General features: G+C 36.0%; 1 protein-coding gene across 7 annotated transcripts; it reads right to left on the bottom strand.

Moving 5' to 3' along the window:
- Positions 1-281: 281 nt before the first annotated feature.
- Positions 282-25,498, bottom strand: osbpl1a (oxysterol binding protein-like 1A). 7 transcript variants are annotated; one of them, XM_051693812.1, is made up of 29 exons: positions 25,159-25,496; positions 24,760-24,909; positions 23,205-23,330; positions 22,941-23,026; positions 22,707-22,781; positions 19,402-19,513; positions 19,013-19,098; positions 18,539-18,683; positions 18,082-18,149; positions 17,916-17,960; positions 17,262-17,335; positions 17,097-17,160; positions 16,886-16,987; positions 16,669-16,791; positions 16,198-16,279; positions 14,149-14,279; positions 13,297-13,459; positions 11,173-11,347; positions 8,968-9,043; positions 8,524-8,658; positions 7,606-7,703; positions 6,793-6,975; positions 6,605-6,712; positions 6,078-6,167; positions 5,849-5,975; positions 5,616-5,729; positions 5,296-5,419; positions 4,130-4,220; positions 283-1,447 (listed from the first exon to the last, which is right to left on the bottom strand). In XM_051693812.1, the coding sequence occupies exons 3-29, from the start codon at positions 23,326-23,328 to the stop codon at positions 1,339-1,341; spliced, it is 2,910 nt and encodes a 969-aa protein (XP_051549772.1). In that variant the 5' UTR covers positions 23,329-23,330; positions 24,760-24,909; positions 25,159-25,496; the 3' UTR covers positions 283-1,338. The 7 variants fall into 7 exon arrangements, with proteins under 7 accessions (XP_051549776.1, XP_051549772.1, XP_051549774.1 ...); XM_051693814.1 differs by having other exon boundaries at positions 14,149-14,255; XM_051693815.1 differs by having other exon boundaries at positions 14,149-14,240.
- Positions 25,499-27,191: the final 1,693 nt, after the last annotated feature.

Genomic DNA, 27,191 nt, shown 5'->3' with positions numbered 1-27,191 from the left:
TGTAGCTTTATTAACTCACATTAACAAAGGTTAAGATTTTTTAAGTTTAAAAAATTGTTCATTGTTAATTCACGATACCTAATGCATTAACTAATGTTAACAAATGGAACCTTATTTTAAAGTATTTTACCAGTTACTGTTTTTTTTTTTTTTTTTTGCTGTAGATGCTTATGCTACATTTCAAAATAACCAAATATAAAATACACAAATCTATAATTCACAAATTTTTAGTTTACTTTATGTGCTGGATTTAGCGGACAAACATAAAGCCGTAACTCGTGATTATATAAAAGCCTTTACTCAGGATTATATAAACATATTTGTTATAAAGTATAACATTGTACAAGTTTATTACATTAAATGATCATAATTTCTTTTTATTTAGTTTTTTATTATTTAGATATGATGTAAATCAAATCTTTAATGCCTTTTATGCACAGAAGTATTCTGCTCAATATCCTTTATGTAGCCATTTTTGGGATAATATTTCTGAAAAAATATTCACGCAACACACATCTGCAAACTCGCAAAAATAAACGGATATGGGGTTAAAACTAGCCCAAGTCTATGATCTCAGCTCTTGTGTGCACACAAACACACACATTAAGCACTTCAAAACCTAATTCTTAAAAACAGCTAAATAGTTAATTAAATATAAATACATAATTGAAATATAAGATTGTTATATTAAAAAATAAAATAGGAAAATTTGTATAGTAGTGAGGAAAGACACCATAAAGGCATCTTTCAAAATAAAATCAACATCACAAACAGATATAGCAGCAGAAATGTCCCAATACTGTATATGTGGAATATGAACTGTAAATTTACATAAAAAATGTTCAAATCCACTCTTGTAACAAACTTTATAATTTCTCAACTAACAATGTTATTTTTACACAATATTTAACTCTCAACACAGTGGGAATGTTACAAACTTAAGAAATGTAAAGTTAAACAGACCCAGACTTCAGCCTTGGAAGACACCCAAATCTATGACATCAACATTACCTTTTAGAAGGACTAAAAATAGCACATTATTGCTTTTATGCTATTACAGTACATTAATATTACTATGTCAAGGCCAGCTTGTGATTATCATCATCCTTTATCTGCTAAAATCTGTAGTTCCTAAAAGCCTTTATTATGTTGCATATGTATTTAAACATAACATAATTAATTCAGATATACAGAGCAGTGAATTAAAATAAGAAGTCTCTTTAAACAGTACAGTGTATTTACTATATGAAAATTTCACCTGGTCAACCATACAGTTACGTTGCATACAGTAAACTTGACTATACAATTTTATCAACAATGGTGTGAGGTTCTCGTGGGTCAGTATATGTCCGGTACTTGGGAATAATCGCGGTTCCAGTAGCCATTGCTACTAGCCAATAGCCAGTCCTGAGAACCGTTGTGTGGATTTGGACCTTGATGAAACCACCTGTTACGAAAAAAGACAAGGTTCTGTTTAGCGAACACATACAGTAACACCCCATCTATACTTAGAGCAACACATAAAAAAAAAAAAACTAGAGCAAAGCCATTATAATTAACAAATTTGTCTAGAGATTGACCAATAGCAATATAGATTATTTTTTTTCCGATAAGTGTCCGATAACCGATATGCAGAACCGATATTAGTTATTTTTATTTCTTATTTGTTTCTTAATTAGTTTTACTTTTTGAAAAAATACTAATCATAGATAACTATAAAACATACCTATTATCAATATTTTATAATCATAATTATGATCATATTAATAATCCTTAAAATGCTACTTAACCATGAATGACTGTTATGTCAAAGTAATTTATACAAACAACACATTAAAATACATTTAAATATTAGTTTTTATTCTCTAGAGACCCACCAGACAGCATTTATCGGTAGATCTGAAGTTAAAGAACTGATTAAGTAGAAAAGTAAATATTGCAAATAAATAAATAAAATAAATATTAAGATAAATATTATATACCGTTGTTTCCTGTTGCAATAGCTTTTTTAGGCTTTATTCTTTAGAGACTCACCAGACAGCATTTATCGGTAAAGACCTGATATTAAAGAACCGATAACCGGCATGCTGATTGACTCCAGTCAGGCTTCCTATGCAACCAATTGGCCTGGTTGCTAGGGTGGGTAGAGTTACGCTGGGTTAACCTCCTCATGGTCACTGTAATGTGGTTCTCGCTCTCGGTGGGGCATGTGGTGAGCTGTGCTTGGATGCCGCGGAGAATAGCGTGAAGACTCTACACGCGCTAGGTCTCTGCGGTAACGCGCTCAACAAGCCACGTGATAAGATGCGCGGATTGACTCAGACGCGGAGGCAACTGAGATTCGTCCTCCGCCACCCGGATTGAGGCGAGTCACTACGCCACAACGAGGACTTGAGAGCGCACTGGGAATTGGGCATTCCAAATTGGGGAGAAAATAAAAAGAAAAGAAAAGAACCGATAACAGATTAAGTAGAAAAGTGAATATTGCAAAAAAAACAAAACAAAAAACTAACATTTAAAATTAAATATTAAGTTAACTATTATATACCATTGTCAAGAAGAAAGTGTGAATATTGCTTAGAAACAATATCGCAACCGTGTGCAACTTTGCTTTGATATCACAAGCTATTTTTAACTTGATTTCGACCCAAATCATTGAGCCCATTTACATGCACACCAATAAGCTGATTACTCTCTAACATCAGCTTATTTAAAAGATCTGACAAGGCAAGAAATCCGCATTTACATTACATTTGAAATAATCACATTATTCTCTACTTTTGACATCAAACCGTGAAGAGGCATGTGCTCAACACATGCACACATTGGATGGGCCGGTAAGAATACCGGGTAAAAATCTACCCGTGATGATCGGGTTATTCATAAACCGTTTATGGCCTTTACGCCGATAAAGGAACGCGGTTTATTGCGTTTACATGACCACACACATTGTCGGATTATTAAGCATAATCGGTGTAAGAGCGTGCATGTAAACGCGCTCATTGTTGATTCTGAATTGATTCGAAATTGTTCTACTTCTGTCATGTCTTGGTGCTCGCTTGGGTTAGTCAACTCCAACTAACATCCAAACATGCATAAGAAAATGTTTGTTTGACCCCAGTTAGAATCGTCCTTCATTCAAAAGATTTGCATTTGACAGTAAGAGGAGCATTTGGCTGTAACACTTAAACCAGGTGTACAGTTTCACCCTCATGGCAACCGGCTCTACAGTTCACTTAAAAGGCCAGAGAGCTCTGCTTACATCGTCTTATTCCATAAGATTGTCTAAGGTGGACAATAAAAAAAGTACTATTCGAAAAGAGCTGGCATTCCTTTGGTTTGAGGGGGAATGTACATTTAAAAGCTTACAACAGACTGAATATTTAGATAGGTACTATAATTACAGATTGTGGTTACAAAGATGACAGTCGCTCTAGGCTATTTAATATCCATGTTAAGAGTAAAACTGCAAAAGCAATTACTGTACATCAACAGCAGAGCAAAAGAAAAAGCAACAAAGCAGGCGTCAAACCTGGGGCCCGAGGCAACGTTTCTGTCCATCGCAGCACAGGACAAATGACAATGCCAAAAGAAATGAAGGGTAAAATGGGGTTAAATGCAGAGTGTAGTATTCAGTGGACCATGACTAAGAGCCAGTAAAGAGTGCCATTAAACATCAGTGAATTACCAAAGTATGCATAGCACATCATGCGATAGTAGACACTGAATGGTCAGTGGCGGATCCATTTGTGAATAATGCACACATTACAATTTCATACATATAAAAACTCACCAATGCTGACAAATTTAGTATGAATAATCTAATGTAACGCAGTTAGTCAGAAGCAAAACCCAATACCACCACCACAAAAAATAAAAATGGGCATGCCAGACTCGGGACCTCTGTTTCCACCAAAACAAATTTTAACAGTTTCATTACTTAATTTTACTTGGAATAAGCTACCGTAATCAATAAAGTAAGTAATTAAACAGTTTGAAGGAGATCCCATATTAATTTATTATGATTTTAAAGTAATATCAATTACTAGAAGCTATGGTATTTTAGTATCAAGCGAACAGCAGAACAAAATGTGAAAAGATACAAAACTTTTGGCAAAAATGTTGGTACCTCGTCTTCCATTCTCCATCTGACTTAGAATGGTTCTTTCGTACCGCTCTCTGTTTTTCCTCCAATCTCTTCTTCTCCTCACTGGCCAGATCTAACATAACCAAAAAAATTATTAGAGGCCAAAATATTTCAATGTTCATAATATTTGCACAGATTTGCAGGAAGCTCTAGAATTTGAGAAACCTAAGCACACCATAGCCATATCTTGTTACTACCCTGACATAAATGTACGCAATATGTACAAGCAATACCAATTAGTAACATCATGTGTGTAATTATTAGGGCTGTCAATCAATTAAACTTTATCAAATTAATTACATCACATGCCAATTCATTGAATTAATCGCAATCGTCACATATATTAGGTAATTCAATATTAATACATAATAATAATTAAAATAAATAAAAACTTGGTAGCACTTTATTTTACAGTGCTGTTCTAAATTTGACTTACTATACACCGATCAGCCACAACATTAAAACCACCTGCCTAATATTGTGTAGGTCCCACTCTTGCCGCCAAAACAGCACCAACCCACATCTCAGAATAGCATCCTGAGATGATATTCTTCTCACTCTCTCTGAGTTACCGTAGACTTTGTCAGTTCGAACCAGTCTGGCCATTCTCTGTTGACCTCTCTCATCAACAAGGCATTTCCATCCACAGAACTGCCGCTTACTGGATGTTTTTTTTGTTTTTGGCACCATTCTGAGTAAACTCTAAAGACTGTTGTGCTTGAAAATCCCAGGAGATCAGCAGTTACAGAAATACTCAAACCAGCCCATCTGGCACCAACAATCATGCCATGCTCCAAATCACTGAGATTTTTTCCCTATTCTGATGGCTGGTGTGAACATTAACTGAAGCTCCTGACCCGTATCTGCATGATTTTATGCACTGCACTGTTGCCATATGATTGGCTGATTAGATAATCACATGGATGATTGTTATTTCTGTTATCAAAAAATTTCAAGAAAACCGTTATTGAATTTTTTGCTTATATTACCCACCCCATCATGTGGTTATTTAATATATAAACCCTTTTTGTCAGTTTTCCAGGAAAAACAACAACTTTGTGATATTGTGATATGTATGATTACCGTGATTTAAATTACTCATACTGTGATATAGAATTTTGGTCATATCGCCCACCCCTAGCACATACCAATGTCTCCGTTCTCCATGGCTCGTATGTCCGGCCTCAGTCTACTGTCGGTTTTAGGGATCACCTCTTCGATCTCTTTGCCCAGCTCATTGAGTTGCATTGCGAATGTAGTGAAGCTGTACATCTTTTATATATGCAAGTAAAATCATAAGACAGACCATAAGACTTCAGTTAGACCTTAATGTGCCTTCATTTTTGGAGAAGACACTCAACTAAGTTAGCAATCCTATTTACTCTAATTATTATACAATATGAAAATGCCAAAACGTATGACTTTTTCCTTACAACAGATTTTCCTAATACTGTTTTCTGTAACTGACCTGGGTTGAGTTAGCTGGTCGGGGTGTTATTCTCCACAACAGCTGACTACCTGGAATGACCTCCAGTGAATTTCCACCTAGTTGATTTGTTTCCTCCGAGTCTGCAACAGTTGCCTGAGAAATACCAAGCAAACAGTCATGGCCCAAATTTACCCAAAAAAAAAAAAAAAAAAAAATGTATAGCCCTATCATTATAACAGACGATAGATGTTGTTCAAAACATTCAGAAATACCAGTTTACTGCTTTTCTTCTCTTCCAATGCTTTTTTATCACTTTTTTTGTGAGCTTCGAACGTCCCTGGGTCGACAACGTACATGCACTCTGTCCATTTCCCGTAAAGGACACACACTTTCTTTTTGCTGCATGGGATAAACAAATTGACAGTATTAAACAATGATATGACACCAGTCAAATTAGAAAGATTACATTTATCAGGTGAATTCAACTATTAAAGTATGGACCTTTTGTCCATGATGTAGCCTTCAACCTTATGCAATTCTTTCCCAAAAAGGCCACAAGGTTTGAAATTCAGGCAGCATTTTTCACCAGTCCTGTTGGCAAATAGAATAAATAGGTCAAAAGCCTACTCAAGGTCCTCATTTACTTAAAATGAAGTTCATTGCCATCGTTATCGGCAATCTTCACCAGCGACAGGTTCTAAAACAAACTCTATGGCTATCAATGAAAACCAGCCAATTTAACCCAGTTAGGGATATATCGGCCACCGATATCTATTGGCAAATTATTGACCAAATTAAAACCATCAGTATATCGGTCATGAGCCTGAAAAGGAACATATGAAAAAACGATGGTATATTTATAATTAGTTATTACGTAAATTGACTGCATTTATAATCCTTTTTTGTGTAATATAAACAACTACCAAAATAAATGAAATCCATTTTATAATGTTCCATCATAATATGTAAAATGTAAGCTCTATTCTTTATTCTTTCAAGTGATCAAATCAGAACAGTCCCGTGGGTACCTGTGATTAATAACCTCCATATTTCCATATTGTTCAATCCACAGTTGTCCGACAATGATGTTGTGGACACAACATGTGGGGTTCGTCCATGTGTATGCCTCATTATGCCTACAAAAAAGTTTCTGTTACTCAAACACAACATTTACTAAAACAAAATGCCACCAAGCAGACCACAGATGATTTCTTACTTAGGAAGTTCTAGAGTGATTATGCCCTTTGGTTCGGCCTCCACACTCTTGCCCCAAAACTTCAGTTTGGGGTAGATGGAGCCATGGAACACAAAGTCCTTCTGGAGACCCTCAGCATGGAAGGCACTGATGGGAGGATGGTGGCTCACTTGTTCTGATATTAGCCGGAATCCAAGATCTTCCCTGAAGGTGGAGAAAATATGTCCTAGCTAGAGGTAGACCGATATATCGGTTTTACCGATCACAAAACACTTCATCTGGTGAATATATAGGCTATAAAATCTAAAGCTTTATTTGTTAAATACTTGCATATAGAGCACTGTAACAGAGCCAAGTCCCCAGTGTATGGGCTTGTTTATATTTAAAAGTCCTATGTTATGCACCAAATTGTACTTTTTCTGGTTATTATTGGGATTTTGGTTGCACAATAAACTGCTTTGGGGATTTTATTCATTTTCGACTCTTGGAGCCTTAATGTCTGTGCCCTTCATTGTAAGGAAAGACTAGGAAATAGTTAATCATTCTATACATTGATTTTTTTTAAATTATCAACCGATTAATCGGTAATTGGCCTTTCCCACCACCTTGGTTATTGGTATCGGCAAAATCCACAATCGGTCGACCTCTTGCCCTAGCTAAATTCAAGAGTGTGAAATATTGATATATTGATTTTCATATGTTGTATAGGTGGATGTAACTCCAAAATGTGCCTTTGCAATGCTAATGCTAACACCAATGCTAATGCACGAGCATTCCTCTGCTCATATAAACCACCAATTCTATGTATTCATCACAATAATCCAATATTCTTACCGGACTAACTCGTATGTTTCTCCTAGCAGGGGGTTGAAGGGTTTTCCCGTCCTTTCCCATTGAGACGCCACTGCTGATACGGCAAACGCTGCCACACACTGAGTAGATTACAGGCAGATTACTAATACATGAATTAATTCTTAGGGGCTGTTCACATCGAATGTGTTCCTGCGTTTAAAAAAAAACTAGATTCAGCACAACTAACAAAACAGAATGCAAGTGTCTCGAGACCCATTTTGAAAGCTGACGTTCTTTTTAACCTGACACTGCGTCTAAAAAACGTGACACTCCTGTGCGATATGCTGAAAAAAATGTGCTGTGCAATGGTCAAAAACATCCGTCTACCTCAAGTTTACTAATAAAAACAATCAGACGGACACAATAGTGCACTGCTCTCCAATTGTTTTTTTGTACAAACATGCGCTAGATGAACATCTTTCACCATTGCGCCATGACTCACGCAAAGAGCACAGTGTTTTTTAGATGCTGTGTCAAGTTACGGTAAACAGAACTTCAACTTTTAAAAGCGCGTCTCAAGACACTGCCGTTCTGTTCCATTTGTTATGCTGTCTCTAGGTTTTTCTTCAGTGCAAGAATGTATTTGGTCTGAACGGCCCCTTAGAAAATATAGATATAAACACCATCAGTAATCTATAGGTAGGAAGGGCGCTGAAAAGGCAGCTATTAAGACCGTTTTGGTGGGACTTTAGATCCTTCAAATACAGATCAAGAATAAGTTATCTGGGATGCTAATGATCTCAAAATATTGGCTAAAATTTGCCTGGTTGGTGTATCATTCTTCCACTAGTTGTAATTCACAACCTGGCTTGCAAGGCCTATGCTAATATAAAGGATTTCAGTGAACCAGAACGGAATGGCATTGCTCGTGTTCCAAGGGGCCGATTACAGTGCTTTTACCTTCATTCTCTCGATAGAGTCTTCTGTGGTATTAGCCTGATGGATGAGGTACGTGTGCTCCATGTATTCTGTAAGCCTTTGCAGAAAACTCAGCGGCTCATTAAAAATGACTGGCATGGTGATCTTAGACAGTTCCTGAGAGAGATGTAGATCAGAAAGAGGACTCTGAGCTATCCTGAAAGATGACGATGATTGTATTTTGAAAAATGCCCATGTCAGCCTCTACAAATCTACAAGTTCAAATGTCTAAATTAGCATTAGCAATAAATTACATTGATAAAAATGGATTAGATGCACAACGAAGAGTCCATCGGGGTTTAATGATAAAATTATCTTGTTATAAATGAGAATTTGAGAATTAAAAAGGCATAATTTTATTTTAAAATGATAGGTTACAAAAAGAACATTTGGGGGTGGGGGAAGTGGGGTGGTGGTTAACCTCACCATTCCAATGCACTTTCTCAGTATACTCCAGATACTGAAGTCATTTCTGGAGAACATGGGAGCTGGTAAACTTGTCCTATAGAAAAACAATAGCACAAATTATAGCAATTGAGCAGTGTCTTATGAAAAAGTTACAGAGAATTTGGCCTATTTACATTAAGAAACCTCTATGGTGGTAAAATACGCTGGCTACCACCCCTGGAGTTTGCTAGTTCGAATCCCAGGGCATGCTGAGTGACTACAGCCAGGCTTCCTAAGCAACCAAATTGGCCTGGTTGCTAGGGAGGGTAGAGTCACATGGGATAACCTCCTCGTGGTCGCTATAATGTGGTTCTTTCTCGGTGGGGCGCGTGGTGAGTTGAGTGTGGTTGCCGCGGTGGATGGCGTGAAGCCTCCACACGCGCTATGTCTCCGTGGCAACGCGCTCAACAAGCCACGTGATAAGATGCGTGGGTTGGCGGTCTCAGACGTGGAGGCAACTGGGACTCGTCCTCCACCGCCCAGATTGAGGTGAATCACTACATGATTCGTGAATTGGGCATTCCAAATTAGGGAGAAAAGGGGAAAAATCCTAAATTACCACTATGGCTAAAATAGACACTAGGTATGTCTAGACTGGCATGATCAGACTGGTAATGTAAGCTTTGTATCTTATTCAGCAAAGCAGGGCTGAAGTCCGATCAGTTTCAGAGAGCTCAGATACACTGAAGCAAACTCTTTTTATATTGCACATTCTATAAATAACTATAATGAAAGATACTTAGAAAAATGTAATGAAGAATTAACACACACACACACACACATATATTATATACATATATATATATATACTGCTGACCAGAATATATTTCTTATGTTTCCTGGCTTTTTTTTTTGTTTTGTTGATAAATACAAAATTACAATCTCTCAAAAACTCTATCAGCGAATGTGAAGTCAGTCAACCGTCTATCAACAATTCCTCAGTCAATGTGTCGGGCCTTAAAAGTTCAAATTACAGCGTTAAACTCTGCTACCTCATCAATCTTTTAGCGTTTCATTATGTGCGACTCTTCTGGCCTTAGCTCACTAAATTATTTACCACAACATACAAACAAAGCAAACACAGGAGAAGACAAGTAACGTCTAAGAAACTGGACAAAAAAACAAGTGCTGTTAATAAAATTGGGCTGGATGTTATCTTTGAGATAAAATTTGTCTTTATACTTTCTTGGCTTGTTTTTAATACTTTGAATTTATATTTCGATTTTAAAAGTTCTTTGTTTTTATACTTTTTTGTTTTTAAAATTATTTGTTTGTTTTTATACATTTGTTTTTATACGTGTTTGTTTTTATAAATTCTTTGCTTGTTTTTTGCTTCGTTTTTTATTATTTAATTGTTTTTATAAATTATTTTTATACACTGTTTTTAAACTTTATTTTTTATAAATAATTTGCTTGTTTTTATTCTTTGTTTATATGATTTATTTGCTTGCTTTTATACTTTGTTTTTATACTGTTTGTTTTTATAAATTCGTTGCTTGTTTTTCTACTTCATCTTTTACATAATTTAATTGTTTTTATAAAAAAATAATAAACTCTGTTTTTAAACTTTATTTTTTACAAATTATTTGCTTGTTTTTATAAATTCTTTGTTTTTTATAAATTGTTTTTATATTAAAAAAAAATTATTCTTTGCCTGTTTTTATATTAAATTTTTTATAAATTACTTGTTTTTATAAATTCTTTGCTTGTTTTTTACTTCGTTTTTTTATTATTTGTTTTTATAAATTATTTTTATACACTGTTTTTAAACTTTATTTTTTTTAAATTATTTGCTTGTTTTTATTCTTTGTTTATATGATTTATTTGCTTGCTTTTATTGGCTGTTTTTATAAATTATTTGTTTTTATATTTAAATTTTTTAATTCTTTGTCAGTTTTTATACTTTCTTTGTTTGCAAGTTTGCAAGTTTGTTTCTTATTTAAACCAACAGGTATTGCCAGTTTTCTCACCAACTCAACCAACTTAAAGAGTAAAAATTTTAGCAAAAGTTATGCAAGAAACCTTCATCACAATCAGCACAAAGTAGTTATTGTAATAATAAATTATTGTTTCCACTTTCATATCAATTACAATCACACAATTGTGCAGAAACAGGTCTGGTGCATGTGTTTGCATTGAGTTTATTTGTGTATGCATTTAGATGAGCGTTCTAGGGATGCTCACCTGTGCCTCTTCAATCCATTCACCCTGGACTCCTCGTCATCCTCCCCTTCCCGGGACATCCTGCCGCCAAGACGACTTTGGACGCTACAGTAGATCTTAGACTTGACGTCTTCTCTGTCCTTGTATGAGTGGCCGGCCGTCTCTAAAGTGCTTACCACGGACTCGGAGTCTGAATCTGCAGCAACCGAACACAAACAGACATGGTTTACAGGGACAATGCGTGGCTGACGGCAACAGGCACACTGAGGAAACCTGAGCAGGGGATCAGGTGGCATTTATTAGAACAACACAGTCGGAAGTGATTGGACACGTCACTGTGTAACGTGTCTCACTAGTATGAAGATTTCTTTTTTACTGTAACCAGCAATTCCACTGCAGGCTATAACATATCATAATTAATTATGATTGTCATTTTACAGAGTTGTGACATAATTGTCAGAGCTATGGTGCGGCAGTTAGTGCACATGCTCCTGACATTTTAAGCACAAGTGGGTTCAATTCCAGTCGATCTCTTTCCACCATTTATTTTTTTCTAAAACTGTCACGTCACACTACTAGAGCTGTGTATTAATAAAGATTTCCCAATTCGATCCGATTCTGATTCACAAGCTCTCAATTCGATTTGATTCCTATTTTGATTCGATATTGATCCATATAGGTTTAAGTTATAATGTCCATTTTGCTCACATATGAAATAAATTCTTTCCCAGCTAATGCTGTGAATTATAACCTGTATCTTCTAACTTGGTACATTACGAAAATATAAATTAATTATACTTTATTTTATTGTGGAGAGGTGACAATAAAAGATGAGGCACAGGACTGGGAAATGACACAAGCCAGATTTGAACTCAAATTTGAACAGATTTGAATTTGGTCACCCACATATTAACTTTTCACTAAGGGGCAAAACTTGCCCACTGGAACTGATTTTCAATTGATTAATGATTTTCTAATAGCGTGTCATCAGTGGTAAGTCTGCAGTAAAAAACCTACGGTTTATTTAAAATTCACTACGGTTAAATTTTTATCCACCTATTTTAGACCCCGTTTACACCTTGTATTACGACAAGGCCATGAGTCACTGTGCTAAAACAAGAGCTTAAACTTTACCAGTTACAAGCAGCTTTAAAAGGAAATAACCGTCTGATTGAAAAATGTGAAAAAGCGAATGCATACATAAGCACGAGAACTTCACAGATCTTCTTCAATGTGTCTAATACCAACATTCAGTGACACAGATGAGAAGCATGAACACTTAAAACAGGTACTCCACTAAAATAACAGATAATTCTGCTCGAAATGCTGCGTTTGAGATTTGACTGAATTTCAACTGCATCTGTGAGAAACCGCAGCAGTTTTATGCAGTAACACACTGACATAGTGACTGATATATGTCGTCATGAAACAGAGACCCTCCCCTCCAAATCCAAACACAAGTGGTCACAGGAGATGGATTTAAGGGGCCAGGTGTAAACAGTGATGTGTCTCACCTGACCACATGTGATCGGATCACCCGAGGTCTAAATGCTCTTTTTTTTTCTCCCCTTCTCTCCCCAATTGGGAATGCCCAATTCCCAATGTGCTCTAAGTCCTCGTGGTGGCGTACTGACTCCCCTCAATCCAGGTGGTGGAGGACGAATCTCAGTTGCCTCTGCGTCTGAGACCGTCAAGCCGCACATCTTATCATGTGGCTTGTTGAGTGCGTTAATGTGGAGACGTAGCGCGTGTGGAACTTCACGCTATCCTCCGCGGCATCCACGCACATCTCACCCCATGCCCCACCGAGAGTGAGAACCACACATTATAGCGACCACAAGGAGGTTACCCCATGTGACTCTACCCTCTCTAGCAACCGGGCCAATTTGGTTGCTTAGGAGACCTGGCTGGAGTCACTCAGCACGCCCTGGATTCGAACTCGCGACTCCAGGGGTGGTAGTCAGTGTCTTTACTCACTGAGCTACCCAGGCCCCCCTAAACGGGGTCTTAAATATCTAAAGCATTTTTGTCATTTTCTGTGGCCAGGACAATTTCTGACTGTTTTTTCTGAGCATGTGTACTATGCACCAGACTAGATCTCCAACTGTTTTGGTTTGTTATTCTCAAGCATAAGAACCAACTAACCAGAAAGAGCGTCATAGAACTCGTCCTCACTGAGAGCGCTGCGGGGCAACGATCCTTTGACCACCGACTGCTCCAACTCGTGATGTTCTGTAGCCAAAGTCTGAAGGGCTTCAGAAAGGATTTTATTCTTCTCAACCTCATGCTCCAGTTTCAAACTACGTGCCTGCAATATAAACACTCACACACTCACTTACTAATTTAATTACCAAAGACTAAATCTAACCCACATCCTAAACCTAAAAGAGAACCGTTTGCATTTTTTGTCCTCATTTTGTCAGACTTTGCTCACAAATTGTACGCAAGTACACATATTCAACCCATATTCAAAGACAGTTGGGGAATATAATCTGGCAGATATCACATATCTGACAGGCTGTCCTTCCAAAGCTGAAATTAATGTTGTTGATGAATAACCCCCCTGATACCTTAGTGTGTGCCGTGCATAGAAACCACACCAATGCTCATGACATGAAATTAATCTTTGACCAAAATTGTGCCATATTCCGAATGCAGTGCTTTTCCGAATCTTTAAAAAAAACTTGACAATGTGTCAAATTAAAATAATGTCTCAATTGGCAGCTTTGACTGGTTGTTGTGGTAAAATTTGTGTCACCCCCGGAACATCGTCGGAGGCTAAGATTCAGATGACAGAGGCAATTAATCAACCATCGGTGAACATGTCAAATCAAGTGATCAAAGACTTTAAAAAGAACTTTAACAAGTTTAGCTTTATTTTGCAAGAACACATTATGTCTGAACTGGCCCATGTCTGATTTCTAGCAGGTACTTATAATAACATCCTAAAGTTGAGCTTTAGAGCAGTAGATGTGAGCAGCAAAATGTAGTACATACCCCTTCCTGTTTAGAAAAAAGCCCCAGACACTGGTGCAATGAGGAACAGGTTTCACTTGAGGCCTCACAAACTTCTCGTAGTTTCTGAACAACTGTAGGAGGGAATCCTGCAAGAATATAATAAACAAAGGCTGCATGTGCCTTACATAAAGTGGGGTTCTCAAAGTCTGAGACCACACTGAAAATCCAGGACATATAATCTGATTTAAACATGCAAATAAAAAGCACGTTTTAGGATTTAAAAAAATGTAAAACAAAGAAATATTATGATGTAAAATTAGCAAGAAATATTTAAGAGTTTGCACTATTTCTGGGTCACTATCATATGAGCAAATTTGTGACACTGACAAAGTTAACTTCTTTACACAAAAGATCTGATTGGCTCGGCACTAATAAAGTTCCTGACATGGTCATCTGCTGTTGTAGCCCATCCACATCAAGGTTCGACATGTTGTGCATTCTGAGATGCTATTCTGCTCACTACAATAGAGCACAACAATCTGGTTCCAGAAGTAAAAATCCCATTAATTTATCCTATAGACGAACTGATTTTCAATGATAACTTATAAACCTTTAAAGACAGACCTAGCGTGAGATACAAGGTTGTTCATCGATGGTATATGCTTCCGTTGAAGCCATCCGTCTACGTTATTTCAACTTCATTGTTTAAAAATCATGTTTGATAGTGTAATTCATGGTAAACAACTACATTACCCATGGTCCACCAGAGAAAGATCCACCAATCAGAGAACAAAAGGCCTACGAAACCCGCCAAATGGAATCAGAACGACTGTCCACTCCCATGACGCTCTGTGAATGACGTAACCAAGTCGGCATCCCTTCACTCTTAAACTACTTATATATTTGCACATATCAGAATATTTTGCAATAAACTTATAATATAATATATATTGTTTCTATACCTATAATCTACAACCTAAAATCAATAGTTTTATATATTCCCATTGCTTTTTATTCAATGACATCATTTGCAATGCTTCATGGGATTGTAGTCCTTGACCTCATGAAAGACAGTAAGTACACAGCCTTGTACCTTTGCCTTTATGTCAGATTTTCTAATAATTTTTTGCCTCAAAACGAAGTTCGTGATGTTGTGATTTACCTTGAGCTGATTGCTTTGGTTTATGGCTTACAAATCTTTTATGAAAGATTTATAAAAAGTCTATGGAAGAAATGAATCGGGAAAATACTTCCGGAACCTAGACGGCTGAAAAAGTGGGTGGGCACTTTTGCACTCTATCGTACAGAGTGGTTATCTGAGTTACCGTAGCCTTTCTGTCAGTTTGAACCAGTCTGGCCATTCTCTATTGACCTCTCTCATCAGCAAGGCATTTCGATCTGCAGAACTGCCGCTCACTGGATGTTTTTTGTTTCAGGCGCCATTCTGAGTAACCTCTAGAGACTTGTTGTGCAGGAAAATCCCAAGAAATCAGCAGTTAAAAAAATACTCAAACCAGCCCATCTGGCACCAACAGCCCTGCTGCCACACGATTGGCTCATTAGATAAACTGCATGAATAATTAGGTGTACGGGTGTTCCTAAGAAAGTGCTCAGTGAGTATATATATATATATATATATATATATATAAAGTAGATACTGTACTGTATATATATCTATCTATCTCTCTCTATATAAATATATATACATACAGTATATTTAGATTGAAATATATTAGTCAAACTGATGCCTTTGTAACATCTCAGTGGTTTTCAGTATCACAGATGCCATGTTTTTGGATGCCGTGTCAAGTTAAAAGTAGTTGAAACCAATTTTTTATTCTGTGGTTGCGCTGCATATAAGGTTTGCTGAGGAGCGCTGACTGCACCCTGCTGATGTGGCTCACAAAAACAATTTACATGTACTTCTTGAATAGGTCAGATGGTAAGAAAATTGGTACTTTTATTAAAGAATTTTTGTATTTATGTAATTTTTTTAACATGATCTATTTTTTAATAGCTAATCGCACTAAATTAACATGTTAAACCGACAGCATTGAATAAAATATTAATACAATTTCAAGTCCTTACGTTCTGCAAGTCCATCTTCTTTCACTATGGACAAGAGGGCCAACACCTCGGTCTCCAGCTTTTGATGGCAGGCCTCGGCCCGCTGTCAAACAAAAGAGGAATAAGGAAAATAAAAATGAGAAAGAGGGAAATTGAGACAAAGAAAGTTTAGGACTGTAAGAATGGGTCAGGGTTAGTCAACTTTACCACTTCCTGCGGTTAAGACGAAAAGGGGAAGTCAGAACTCATTTTACTTATACTACAGGGATATATGAGCGCAGCACACTTAAATACTTTCTAGGGCTGCAAACCAGCTATACAGGCAAGAAACCTGATCCATTCTTGGCGTAATACCCATATTTCAACGGATAGATAGTGTTGTCACATGATGATGAAGGTTTGAGACAAGCATAACAGCTACTTAACATCATATAAGAGAAAATGAACGCAACTAAATGGAAAATTCACCCAAAAGATTAGGGCATTTCTCACCTGAAGCGAATCCGACAGCTTGTCCAAAGTCACACCGTCATCCTCCTCCTCCTCACTATCAGGGTCCTGTGAGCAGTAATGGGCGCTAAAAGCTGAATGTTCCTCTATGGCTTCAAGCCATCTCTGAAAAATACACACACATACACATTTACACAAACTTACATACTGTAACACACATGGAGCCTACACTAAACAATGGAGCTAAACAGAGTCTCACTTTTCTGGTGACTTCTGGGTTGCTTTTCTGCGGGACTTTGAAATGGTGAACGCTGTCGTCAAAACATTTGACAGTGAAATAGCAGTTATCTTTTGCTTTAATCTGAAAGTAAAGGAAAAAGCAGTTTGGCAAATACTGGTAAAAAACAAAACATGACCGATAGACCCAGTATTTTTGGTCACTGGAAGGTAGATCATCCAATGAATCGTACCATGCACTGCGCTTGCATTAAAGGTTTGCAACCTTGCCTCCTTGTGTTTGATTCTGCATCTGACCTTGATGTGTAAAAATAAAAAAAGAGAATGATTTTATCCTCATAGGCAACATAAAAAGATTGAATCTTCTGTAATTAATAACTAAATACTAAACAACTCACTGTTTGTGGTACCATGATAAGACCCCGTCTTGTAGAACCACCCAGTAGGAGCGCCATCCGAAGAACCTTGAGCTCTAAAATGCAGACAAAACAGAAATGAAACAAGACGAAAATATAAGGTGCTGTTTACATAATATAAAATGTTTTTATTTGACGTTTTTAAAGCTATTCCTTTGTAGACAGCAAATAAAGACTATATAGCAACTACTGAAAACTTCAAAGTTTTTGTCATATATAGCGGTCACTGAGCACGTTAACATGCACAGCAACTGCTTAATATCCAAAATGAGCTCATTCAGATAAAACCGACGATGTAAGAAACCCGTGTTTACATGAGATTTGAAATCATCAGTTTATTCTCTGCTTTTGACATCATAAAGAAAACAGACATGCACACAACACTTGTGCACATTAAAATAAACACGCAAAAACGCTGGTAAAGGAATTTGCATGCAATGCGAAACCGGGTAATGTGCAAAAATCCATGCATGCCGATTGTTTTTAAACAGTTTATTATCTTACACCGATAAAGCAACTGCATTTAAGGTGTTTACATGGCCTTACACGTTGTCAGCTTATTAAACATAATCGGTGTAAGAACATGCATGCAAACGTGCTCATTTGGTTTGTTTTTATAAACATCGTTATCCTTACCTTCCAAAGAGGTCCCTCAAATGTTTTAACATGGCATGGCATGCCCTGTAGAATTGAAATCAAACCATTTCAAACATCTTCTGTACACGACCCCGCCATATTTAAAATAAATACAATTTTACAGCAATTATGTTATGCCAGGATTGCACTGTAGTAATGACCCTACTTTCACAACATTGCCTGCAATGATCTGCTTCATTTCCGCATCGTTAGCCAAGTCAAAAACCGTCTGATCTGAACTCAAAGGAGAAACAAACATTTTAAAATTCATTAACATACAGCAATATCAGTTTCATATGACAAAACAGATGAAGTCGGGTCAGATCTCGTTAGTCATTATATTACAATACAAATCTGAGAGAGAAACTATTTCAGATGACCAAGACAGTATAAATAGTTTTTTCCCTGCTGAAAAAACAGCCTAAGCTTGTCTAGCTGGTCTACCAAGTTCCCCAAACCCCCCAAAAATAGCAAACCAGACCAGCCGGACCAGGCCTAGGCTGGTTTAAGCTGGTTATATCAGATTTTATGTCATTCATTTACAGAATTGTACAACTGAGCAAATATTTACTTGACCAGAAATTATCTGAAAAAGTATGCTAAAATAAGGTTGACCCTCATACCGTTTTTATTCTTTATGTTGGGGTTGGCGCTGTGTTGTAGGAGTTTGACGGCACATTGTTTCTGGCCCCTGTAAGCAGCACAGTGCAGTGGCGTGTTGCCAAGTAGATCTGTGCAGTTTATGTTCGGGGGTTTCTTCATGTTTAGCTACATGTATAATGAGAGTTACAGTACATGGGTTAGACATAAAGGTATGTTTAACTCTAACGCAAGAACATCTAAAATAAAAGGCAATATAAACATTGGTCAACATCCAAGAATGCAAAAATTTTACAAGGGAATTTACATTTTACACATTTATAGCATTAGCCACAAATAAAACAAAACCAAGAAATTGTTTATACAAGGGTGAAAATGTTCTCAGACAAATTATGCCTTGTGTTAAGTGCTCTGCATCTACACTGACAAACAAATACATTGCACAAAAAGGACAGTAAATGATAAACAATTTGTTAAGAAGTTTATGGCAAGGTTACCAGTCTTGTGAGGTTAGATAAGGCTCCTTCCCGAGCCGCCTCCAACAGCTGCTCCTCTAGTTTTCTCTCCTCAGTCCTTTCCGCAGCTGGTAAGTAATAAACAAACAGTCAATTAGCTGACACTTTTATCCACAGTGGCTTCCAGTACAGTGATCCTGAAGTAACCTGAGGTCAAGTACCAATGGCACATTGATTTCTTGCCCACTTCATTAACCACTAGGTAACATCATAACCAGTTTTCCAGCTGCAGCTACCTTTACACACCCCAAAAACACTTGCTTATGTTTCTAAAATATGCCTCTGCATATAAACAACAAATGGAGAGAACCAGACAATGTACAGGAATAAGCCAGCAATTGGAGCTCTTTAATGCAACATGGCAGGCTTACCCTCCAACATGTTTCTGATCTCTACACTCTGCGTGATGTCTTTGGGTATCTGTGCCATCCCATTGATGACAGAAGGACAAGCATCATACTGAAGAAGCAACATTACAACCTCCTAAACGGCACAGACAAAATCAGTATTCAGTATCTAATCAGTATTCACCATACAGTATTCCATCAATTTTCAGCATTCAGAATTGTATCAGTATTTAGCATTCATTCGATTTTCAGTATTTAGCATTCAGTATTCAGTATACAACCAGTATTCTGCATTCATTCAGATTTCAGCATTCAGTATCTAATCAGAATTCAGTATTTCATCAGTATTAAGCATTCAGTATCCAATCTGAATTTAGTATGCAACTGATTTTCAGCATTCAATCAGTTTTCAGGATTCAGTATCCATTCAGTATTTAGCATTCACTATTCAATCAGTATTCAGTATTTCATCTGTATTAAGTAGGGATGTCCCAATACCATTTTTTTGAGAATGAGTATGAGTACTGATACTTCATTTTTGGTACTCGCCGACACTGAGCCCGATACCCTTTTTTTTTTTTTTAACCCTATATCAACATTTTATTTGAATGAATGAATGAATAAAAACTTTAATCAAATAAAAATATAACAATTAATTTTCAACATAATATTGTATTATTTTTATCAAATGAAGTGCTTTTATACAGCATCACACAGCATGTCCAAAATACAGCATTGGAGTTATATTTTGTCAAATAAAGTGCTGTATAACAGAAAATCACAGATGTGAGATATTGCTTAAATATAATAGCCTACAATTACTTTTGATTTATTGTTGTTATTATTAGTAGTAGTAGCAGTAATACAGTGACTATTGCATAAACTTTCAGTAGTGATATATTTCTGTCATACTTTTTTTGTTTTTGGATTTTTCCCCTTTTTCTACCAAGTTGGAATGCCCAATTCCCAATGTGCTTTTAACTCCTTGTGGTCCCGTAGTGATTCGCCTCAGTCCGGGTGGCGGAGGATGAATCCCAGTTGCCTCCGCGTCTGAGACCGTCAACCCGTGCATCTTATGACGTTGCTTGTTGAGCGCGTTGCCACAGAGACATAATGCGTGTGGAGGCTTCACGCCATCCACCGCGGCAACTACGCTCAACTCATCACGTGCCCCACCAAGAACAAACCACATTATAGCGACCACGAGGAGGTTACCCCATGTGACTCCCTTGCAACCGGGCCAATTTGGTTGCTTAGGAGACCTGGCTGGAGTCACTCAGCACGCCCTGGGATTCGAACTAGCGAACTCCAGGGGTGGTAGCCAGCGTCTTTTACCACTGAGCTACCCAGGCCCCCTCTGTCATACTTTTTCATTTAAATTAAGCCTTTATTTTGATAGAGCATTTATTTTGAAGTGTTTCTGTGTGATGATGGTAACTTTTAAGTCCAGAAAAGCCGGTCACTACGTGACTCAAAGTGATTATTCAACCACAAAGGCTGCTATTTAATTAAATATGTTCTCTGTTTGTGCCTCGTGCTTAAACATAAATTTGCACTCTGTTCACTGTCATCTGTAACAAACAGAGCCTGCGATGCTCATGATGGTGTTTCTGTGTATGAGCCAAGCAGCTTTAAATGGTACGTGCAGCTGGTGTTGGCACAACACTGTCTCCACACATTCAGAACCACTCACATTTGATGCGCAGCACACATGCCAACTATATATTTATCTCATTAAATCGCTGCTTTTGTGGTTAAATAATCTGATTCATAACATGGACATAACATGATTTTAATTTTACAAGTACAAGTACATGAACGTGGTATTGGACTAGATTCTGATATCGGTATAGGGACATCCCTAGTATTAAGAATTCAGTATCCAATCCATATTCAGCATTCAGTATTGAATCAGAATTCAGGATTCAGTAACCATTCAGTATTCGGTATTCAGTATCCAATCAGTATTCAGCATCCAAGAGGTATTCAGCATTCATTCAGTTTTCAGCATTCACTAATCAGTCAGTATTCACTATTTCATCAGTATTAAGTATTCGGCATCCAATCCGTATTCAGCATGCAGTATTCAATTGGTTTTCAGCATTCAGTATTCAATAAGAATTCAGGATTCAGTAATCAGCATTCACTATTCAATCAGTATTCATTATTTCATCAGTATTATGCATTCAGTATCCAATCTGTATTTAGCATTTAGTATGCAATTGGTTTTCAGCATTCAGTTTTCAATCAGAATTCAGGATTCAGTATCCATTCAGTATTTAGCATTCACTATTCAATCAGTATTCAGCATTCAGTATCCAATCCATATTCAGCATTTATTATTCAATTGGTTTCCAGCATTCAGAATTCAATCAGTATTCAATCAGAATTCAGCATTCAGTATCCATTCAGTATTTAGCATTCACTATTCAATTAGCATTCAGTATTTCATCAGTATTAAGTATCCAATTCATATTCAGCATTTAGTTTCAGTTGGTTTTCAGCATTCAGTATTCAATCAGTATACAATCATTATTCAGGATTCAGTATCCATTGTATTTAGCATTCAGTATCCAATCCGTATTCAGCATTTAGTATTCAATAGGTTTTCAGCATTCATTATCCAACCAGAATTCAGGATTCAGTATCCATTCAGTATCCAATCAGAATTCAGCATTTAATATTCAACTGGTTTTCAGCATTCAGTATTCAATCAGAATTCAGGATACAGAATCTATTCAGTATTTAGCATTCACTATTCAATCAGCATTCAGTTTTTCATCAATATTAAGCATGCAGTATCTGATTCATATTCAGCATTTAGTTTCAATAGATTTTCAGCATTCAGTATCCAGTATCCAATTAGAATTCAATATGAAGCATACATTCAGAATTTAGCATTCACTAATCAATCAGTATTCAGTATTTCATCAGTATTAAGCATGCAGCATCCAATCCGTATTCAGAATTTAGTATTCAATTGGTTTTCAGCATTCAGTATCCAATCAGAATTCAGGATTCAGTATCCATTCAGTATTTAGCATTCATTATTCAATCTGTATTCATTATTTAGCATTCAATATGTATTCATCATTCAGTACCCAATCTGTATTCAGAATTTAGTATTCAACCTGTTTTCACCATTTAGTATTGGATCAGTATTCAGCATTCATTATCCATTCAGTATTCAATCAGTATTTAACATTTATTATTCAGTCAGCATTCAATCTGTATTTAGCATTCATTAACCAATCAGTATTTAACTTTCAGTTAAATAACTATGTCAGTATAGAATTCAGTACATGAAGATATATGATGATAATATGTACCTTTCTCCCGGTGAATGCTGCTTTATGAAGGGGCGTGTCTCCAACATTATTTGGCAAATTAGCTTCTGCTCCCGCCTGTAGGCAGCACCAATGAGTGAAAGTAAAAATTAGGCATTGAAATACTATCACAACTCATTAGCAGAAATTATAAAATGTACACATTCACCTGGTGTAAAAGCATTCAAAGCTATCAAAAGGGAAAACACAACATGCAACATCTGAGATGAACAGTACCTTCAGTAAAACCTCAACAACTTCCTTGTGTCCAAAATAACAGGCCAGATGAAGAGGCGTCCATCCATGATTCGATTTGCTCTTGCCTATAATGCAATACCAATGATAGCATCGCTGTTACAAACATTCTCAAACCATAGAGCAAAACCTTCTGGAGTGACATGGAGACAATTAAGCAACAAATAACTAATAAAAACACATTGCATGGTAATATCTAGAGATATATGAAGGGTCCATGGAAATGGAAACTGTGATGTGTCCTACCCTTGCAGTTGATGTCAATTTTGGCCTCCTCCTTTATCTTGGACATCAAAAGCCTCTGGATACCCTCCAAGTTCCCATTCCTGGCATCCCTGAGGAACTTTTCCTCTGGTTCCAGTTCATCCATGACTTTTTAAACAAAATACAAAAGCATTTCAAATCCTAAAATCAAGAATTTAGCAGTAGATTAAGTGTGTAAAATAGCAGTATGGCAAGTAATAAAGTTCTTGCACTGAAATCCACAAAAAGTCATTAAAAATGTTAATAAAGGTTGTGAAATGGGCCTGGGTAGCTCAGCAAGTAAAGACACTGACTACCACCCCTGGAGTCGCGAGTTCAAATCCAGGGTGTGCTGAGTGACTCCAGCCAGGTCTCCTAAGCAACCAAATTGGTCCAGTTGCTAGGGAGGGTAGAGTCACATGGGGTAACCTCCTCATGGTCGCTATAATGTGGTTCTTGCTCTCGTTGGGGCACGTGGTGAGTTGTGCATGGATGCCGCAGAGAATAGCGTGAAGCCTCCACACGCGCTAGGTCTCTGCGGTAACGTGCTCAACAAGCCACGTGATAAGATGCGTGGACTGACAGATTCGTCCTCCGCCACCCAGATTGAGGCGAGTCACTACGCCACCACGAGGAATTAGGGCGCATTGGGAATTGGGCATTCCAAATTTAAAAAAAATAATAATAATATATATATATATATATATATATATATATATATATATATATATATATATAGAACAGCAACGTAAACTATTATCCAATCTGAAAAACAACAAGCAAGTTGCTGTAAAGAAAAACTGCATGAAGTTGAACCAGTTCCTGAGTAATCCAGAAAAAAGGTTTAAGAAATCAGCCTATTTCAGAACCAAACAAGCATGAAAAATGTCTCGGTATGCAGATTAACAATGTCACTTTTAACTCACAGTCACAGACAGGAACAATGTTAGCTGTACACTAACACCATAAGGCTTTCTTTGTGTGAATGTAGGTTAGTACCCTAAAGGGAACCTGAAGAGTGTAAGCTTCAAACTAGGTCTACATTAGAGCGTCTAGGTCTGCAAATACATATTCTTTATATTCTAATCCTGTAACCAAATAGTATGAGCTACAATGTGCACTAGTATTTTCAAGACAACCAAATCTAATGCATACATCAAATTCCAAACGCTGACACTTTGAATGGAGAAACAACGCGACTCGCGATTATTTTTCACTGAACAGACCTATAAAGTTATGTCACAAAGTACTGCAAGTGTAGTATTTTGTCTGCTTATAACAGTTGTAAATGTCCTGAAGGAGCCAATGAAACATAAAAAGATCAACAAAGGAACAAAGACTTTTCAGTACAGTTGTCTGGGCAAAATTAAGCATACTTCACTGTCATGTGACTTTCTAAACCTCTCAAGTCATGGGACAAATTAGTGTAAACTTGTCTGAACAAGTATGACTTAACTTGATCAACCTGTCTACATTTGATTGCATCATATCATTAATCTGGTAAGGATCCTTTGGAGTAGCAACTTTCAGCAAATAAATGAGATTTTAAAGAATAAACCTAGTTGATTTTTCTGTAGAGTCTCAAAGGATCCATGTGTTTTCTATACATTGACTCTTTACAGTTAATGTAGAACCGAATCTTGGAGATCTCGTCACCGGGATGTGGTTTTATCACTTCTCACCTCTTGTCTAAGAATTCAGTAATGAGCTGCAGTCAAAAATATTAAGACATCCATATGAGGAATATGTAATGCAGTATATAAAAAATAGCATTTATGTTATAAATGATTCATTAGAGTAAAGGAAAATAATGATATCTCATTTTATAGTATATTTATGAATCGCATTATCAAGGCAAAACATTTACAAAAATCCTTATAAAAATCACAACTTACTTTTATGTTTAAACTTGCAAATAATTATTAAATATGGTAATGGTAAAGAAGAAATGGCTTACCTCTTTCTGTTAGTTAAAGCATGACTGAAGTCCCAAGAGACACTTCACCACTTCTGATCCAGAATACGTTTTATAAGCGTTTATAAGAAACAGATTTTTTATTTTTTTTATTAAAAGAACATTTCCACAACTTGTGCTTTATCACAGAATTGAGAGAGCATGTGATGCTTTTAAGTCTTGCACTTTTCCTGTTTCAGTAACTCGCATGCGAGTCTTTCCTAATAGTGCAAAGTTCTTTATAAATAGTCAAGCATCTTTTAATCTGTTGTGCAACTAGATTGTGCGCGTGCTGCTGCTCGTGAACTCAAAACAATCATACACTAACATCATACGGCAGTATGTAAATACACAGCTGACTGCCAACACGTATAATGACGACACACTTCCGGTTTTCAAAACGACTGTAAACAATCACGATAAAAGTCAACTACCACAACTACTACTACTACTTCTACTACTACTAATAATAATAATAACACATCATTAGTATTAATATTATTATTATAAGAAACAAACAGTACGAGAATAAAGACGAAATAAATAAATACATGTATTTAAAAATATTTTAGAACCAAAAATTAATTGGTGGTTTCAGAAATACTTTCCACTTGAGAAAAAAATAAGGTAAATTAAAAAGAGTAGATCATGCCTGGAGCAGTTGTACCCCCTGTAATTATAAAAATAAATTTTTGCTTTATATTTAACAGTTCATATTTTATTTTATTTTATTATTATTATTACAAGAAACAAAAATTACGAGGATGAAAAGTAAGTAAATAAATAAATAAATAAATGTAAGGAAAGGATATTGTAGAGCCAAAATTTAACTGATGATTTAAGAAAAAAATTCCACCTGAGAAAAATATAAGGTAAATTAAAAAGAGTAGACCATATCTCGAGAAGTTGTACCTCTTGTAATGAAAAAATAAAATAAAATAAATTGTGCTTTATTTTTAACACTTAATATATGTATTTATTTATTTATTTATTATTATTATTATTATTATTATTATTATTATTATTATTATTACAAGAAACAAAAAGTACAAGGATGAAAATTAAATAAATAAATAAATAAATAAATAAACGTAAGTAAAGGATATTTTAGAGCCAAAAATTAACTGGTGGTTTAAGAAATACCATCCACCTGAGAAAAAAATAAGGTAAATTAAAAATAGTAGAGTAGACTATATCTGGAGAAGTTGTAATAATAAAAAGTTAATTAAAATATATTTGTAACACTTAATTTATTGTTGTTTTTATTATTATTATTATTATTATTATTATTATTATTATTATTATTATTATAAGAAACAGAAAGTACAAATAAACTAAATAACTAAATAAATAAATGTAAGGAAATTATATTGTAGAGCCTAAATTTAACTGGTGGTTTAAAGCAGTAGTTTTCAACCTTTTTGACTCCAAGACCCCCCACTGTAAGAGAAAATATTCAAAGGCCCTGTGTAAGCTATTCAGTATTTATATTATTAGCTATATCTATTATAAGATCTTTCCTCTAATACTTGTACTGATGGCAAAGCTTGTTTTTCACAGTTTTTTCATTAAAAAAACTACTAGCCTCAAGAGATTAAAACAGTCAATCATAAATCTTGTGATTCCAGAAACATCTAGAACTGTATATTCATCAGAAAAAGCAAGCTGTTGAAGGGAGTTGTAACATTTTTAGCATTTTCAGTGAGATGAATTGTAATAATTATATAAAAATTATAATAATCTGCCTTAATTTAAATAATTTTAAGAGATCTTGAGGCCCCCCCTGGAAGTGTGCTGAGGTCCCCTAGTGGGTCCCAACCCCCTGGTTGAGAACCAGTGGTTTAAAGAATACTTTCCACCTGAGAAAAAAATAAGGTAAATTAAAAAGAGTAAATCATGCCTGGAGAAGCTGTACCTCTTGTAATGATAAATAATAATAATAATAATAATAATAATTGTGCTTTATTTTTAACACTTCATTTTTTATATATTTTTATTATTATTATTATTATTAATATTGTTGTTGTTCTTCTTGT

This window comes from Myxocyprinus asiaticus, chromosome 49, assembly GCF_019703515.2.
Source record: "Myxocyprinus asiaticus isolate MX2 ecotype Aquarium Trade chromosome 49, UBuf_Myxa_2, whole genome shotgun sequence".
Lineage (NCBI taxonomy): Eukaryota > Metazoa > Chordata > Actinopteri > Cypriniformes > Catostomidae > Myxocyprinus > Myxocyprinus asiaticus.
This window is presented reverse-complemented; position numbering and strand designations above follow the sequence as displayed.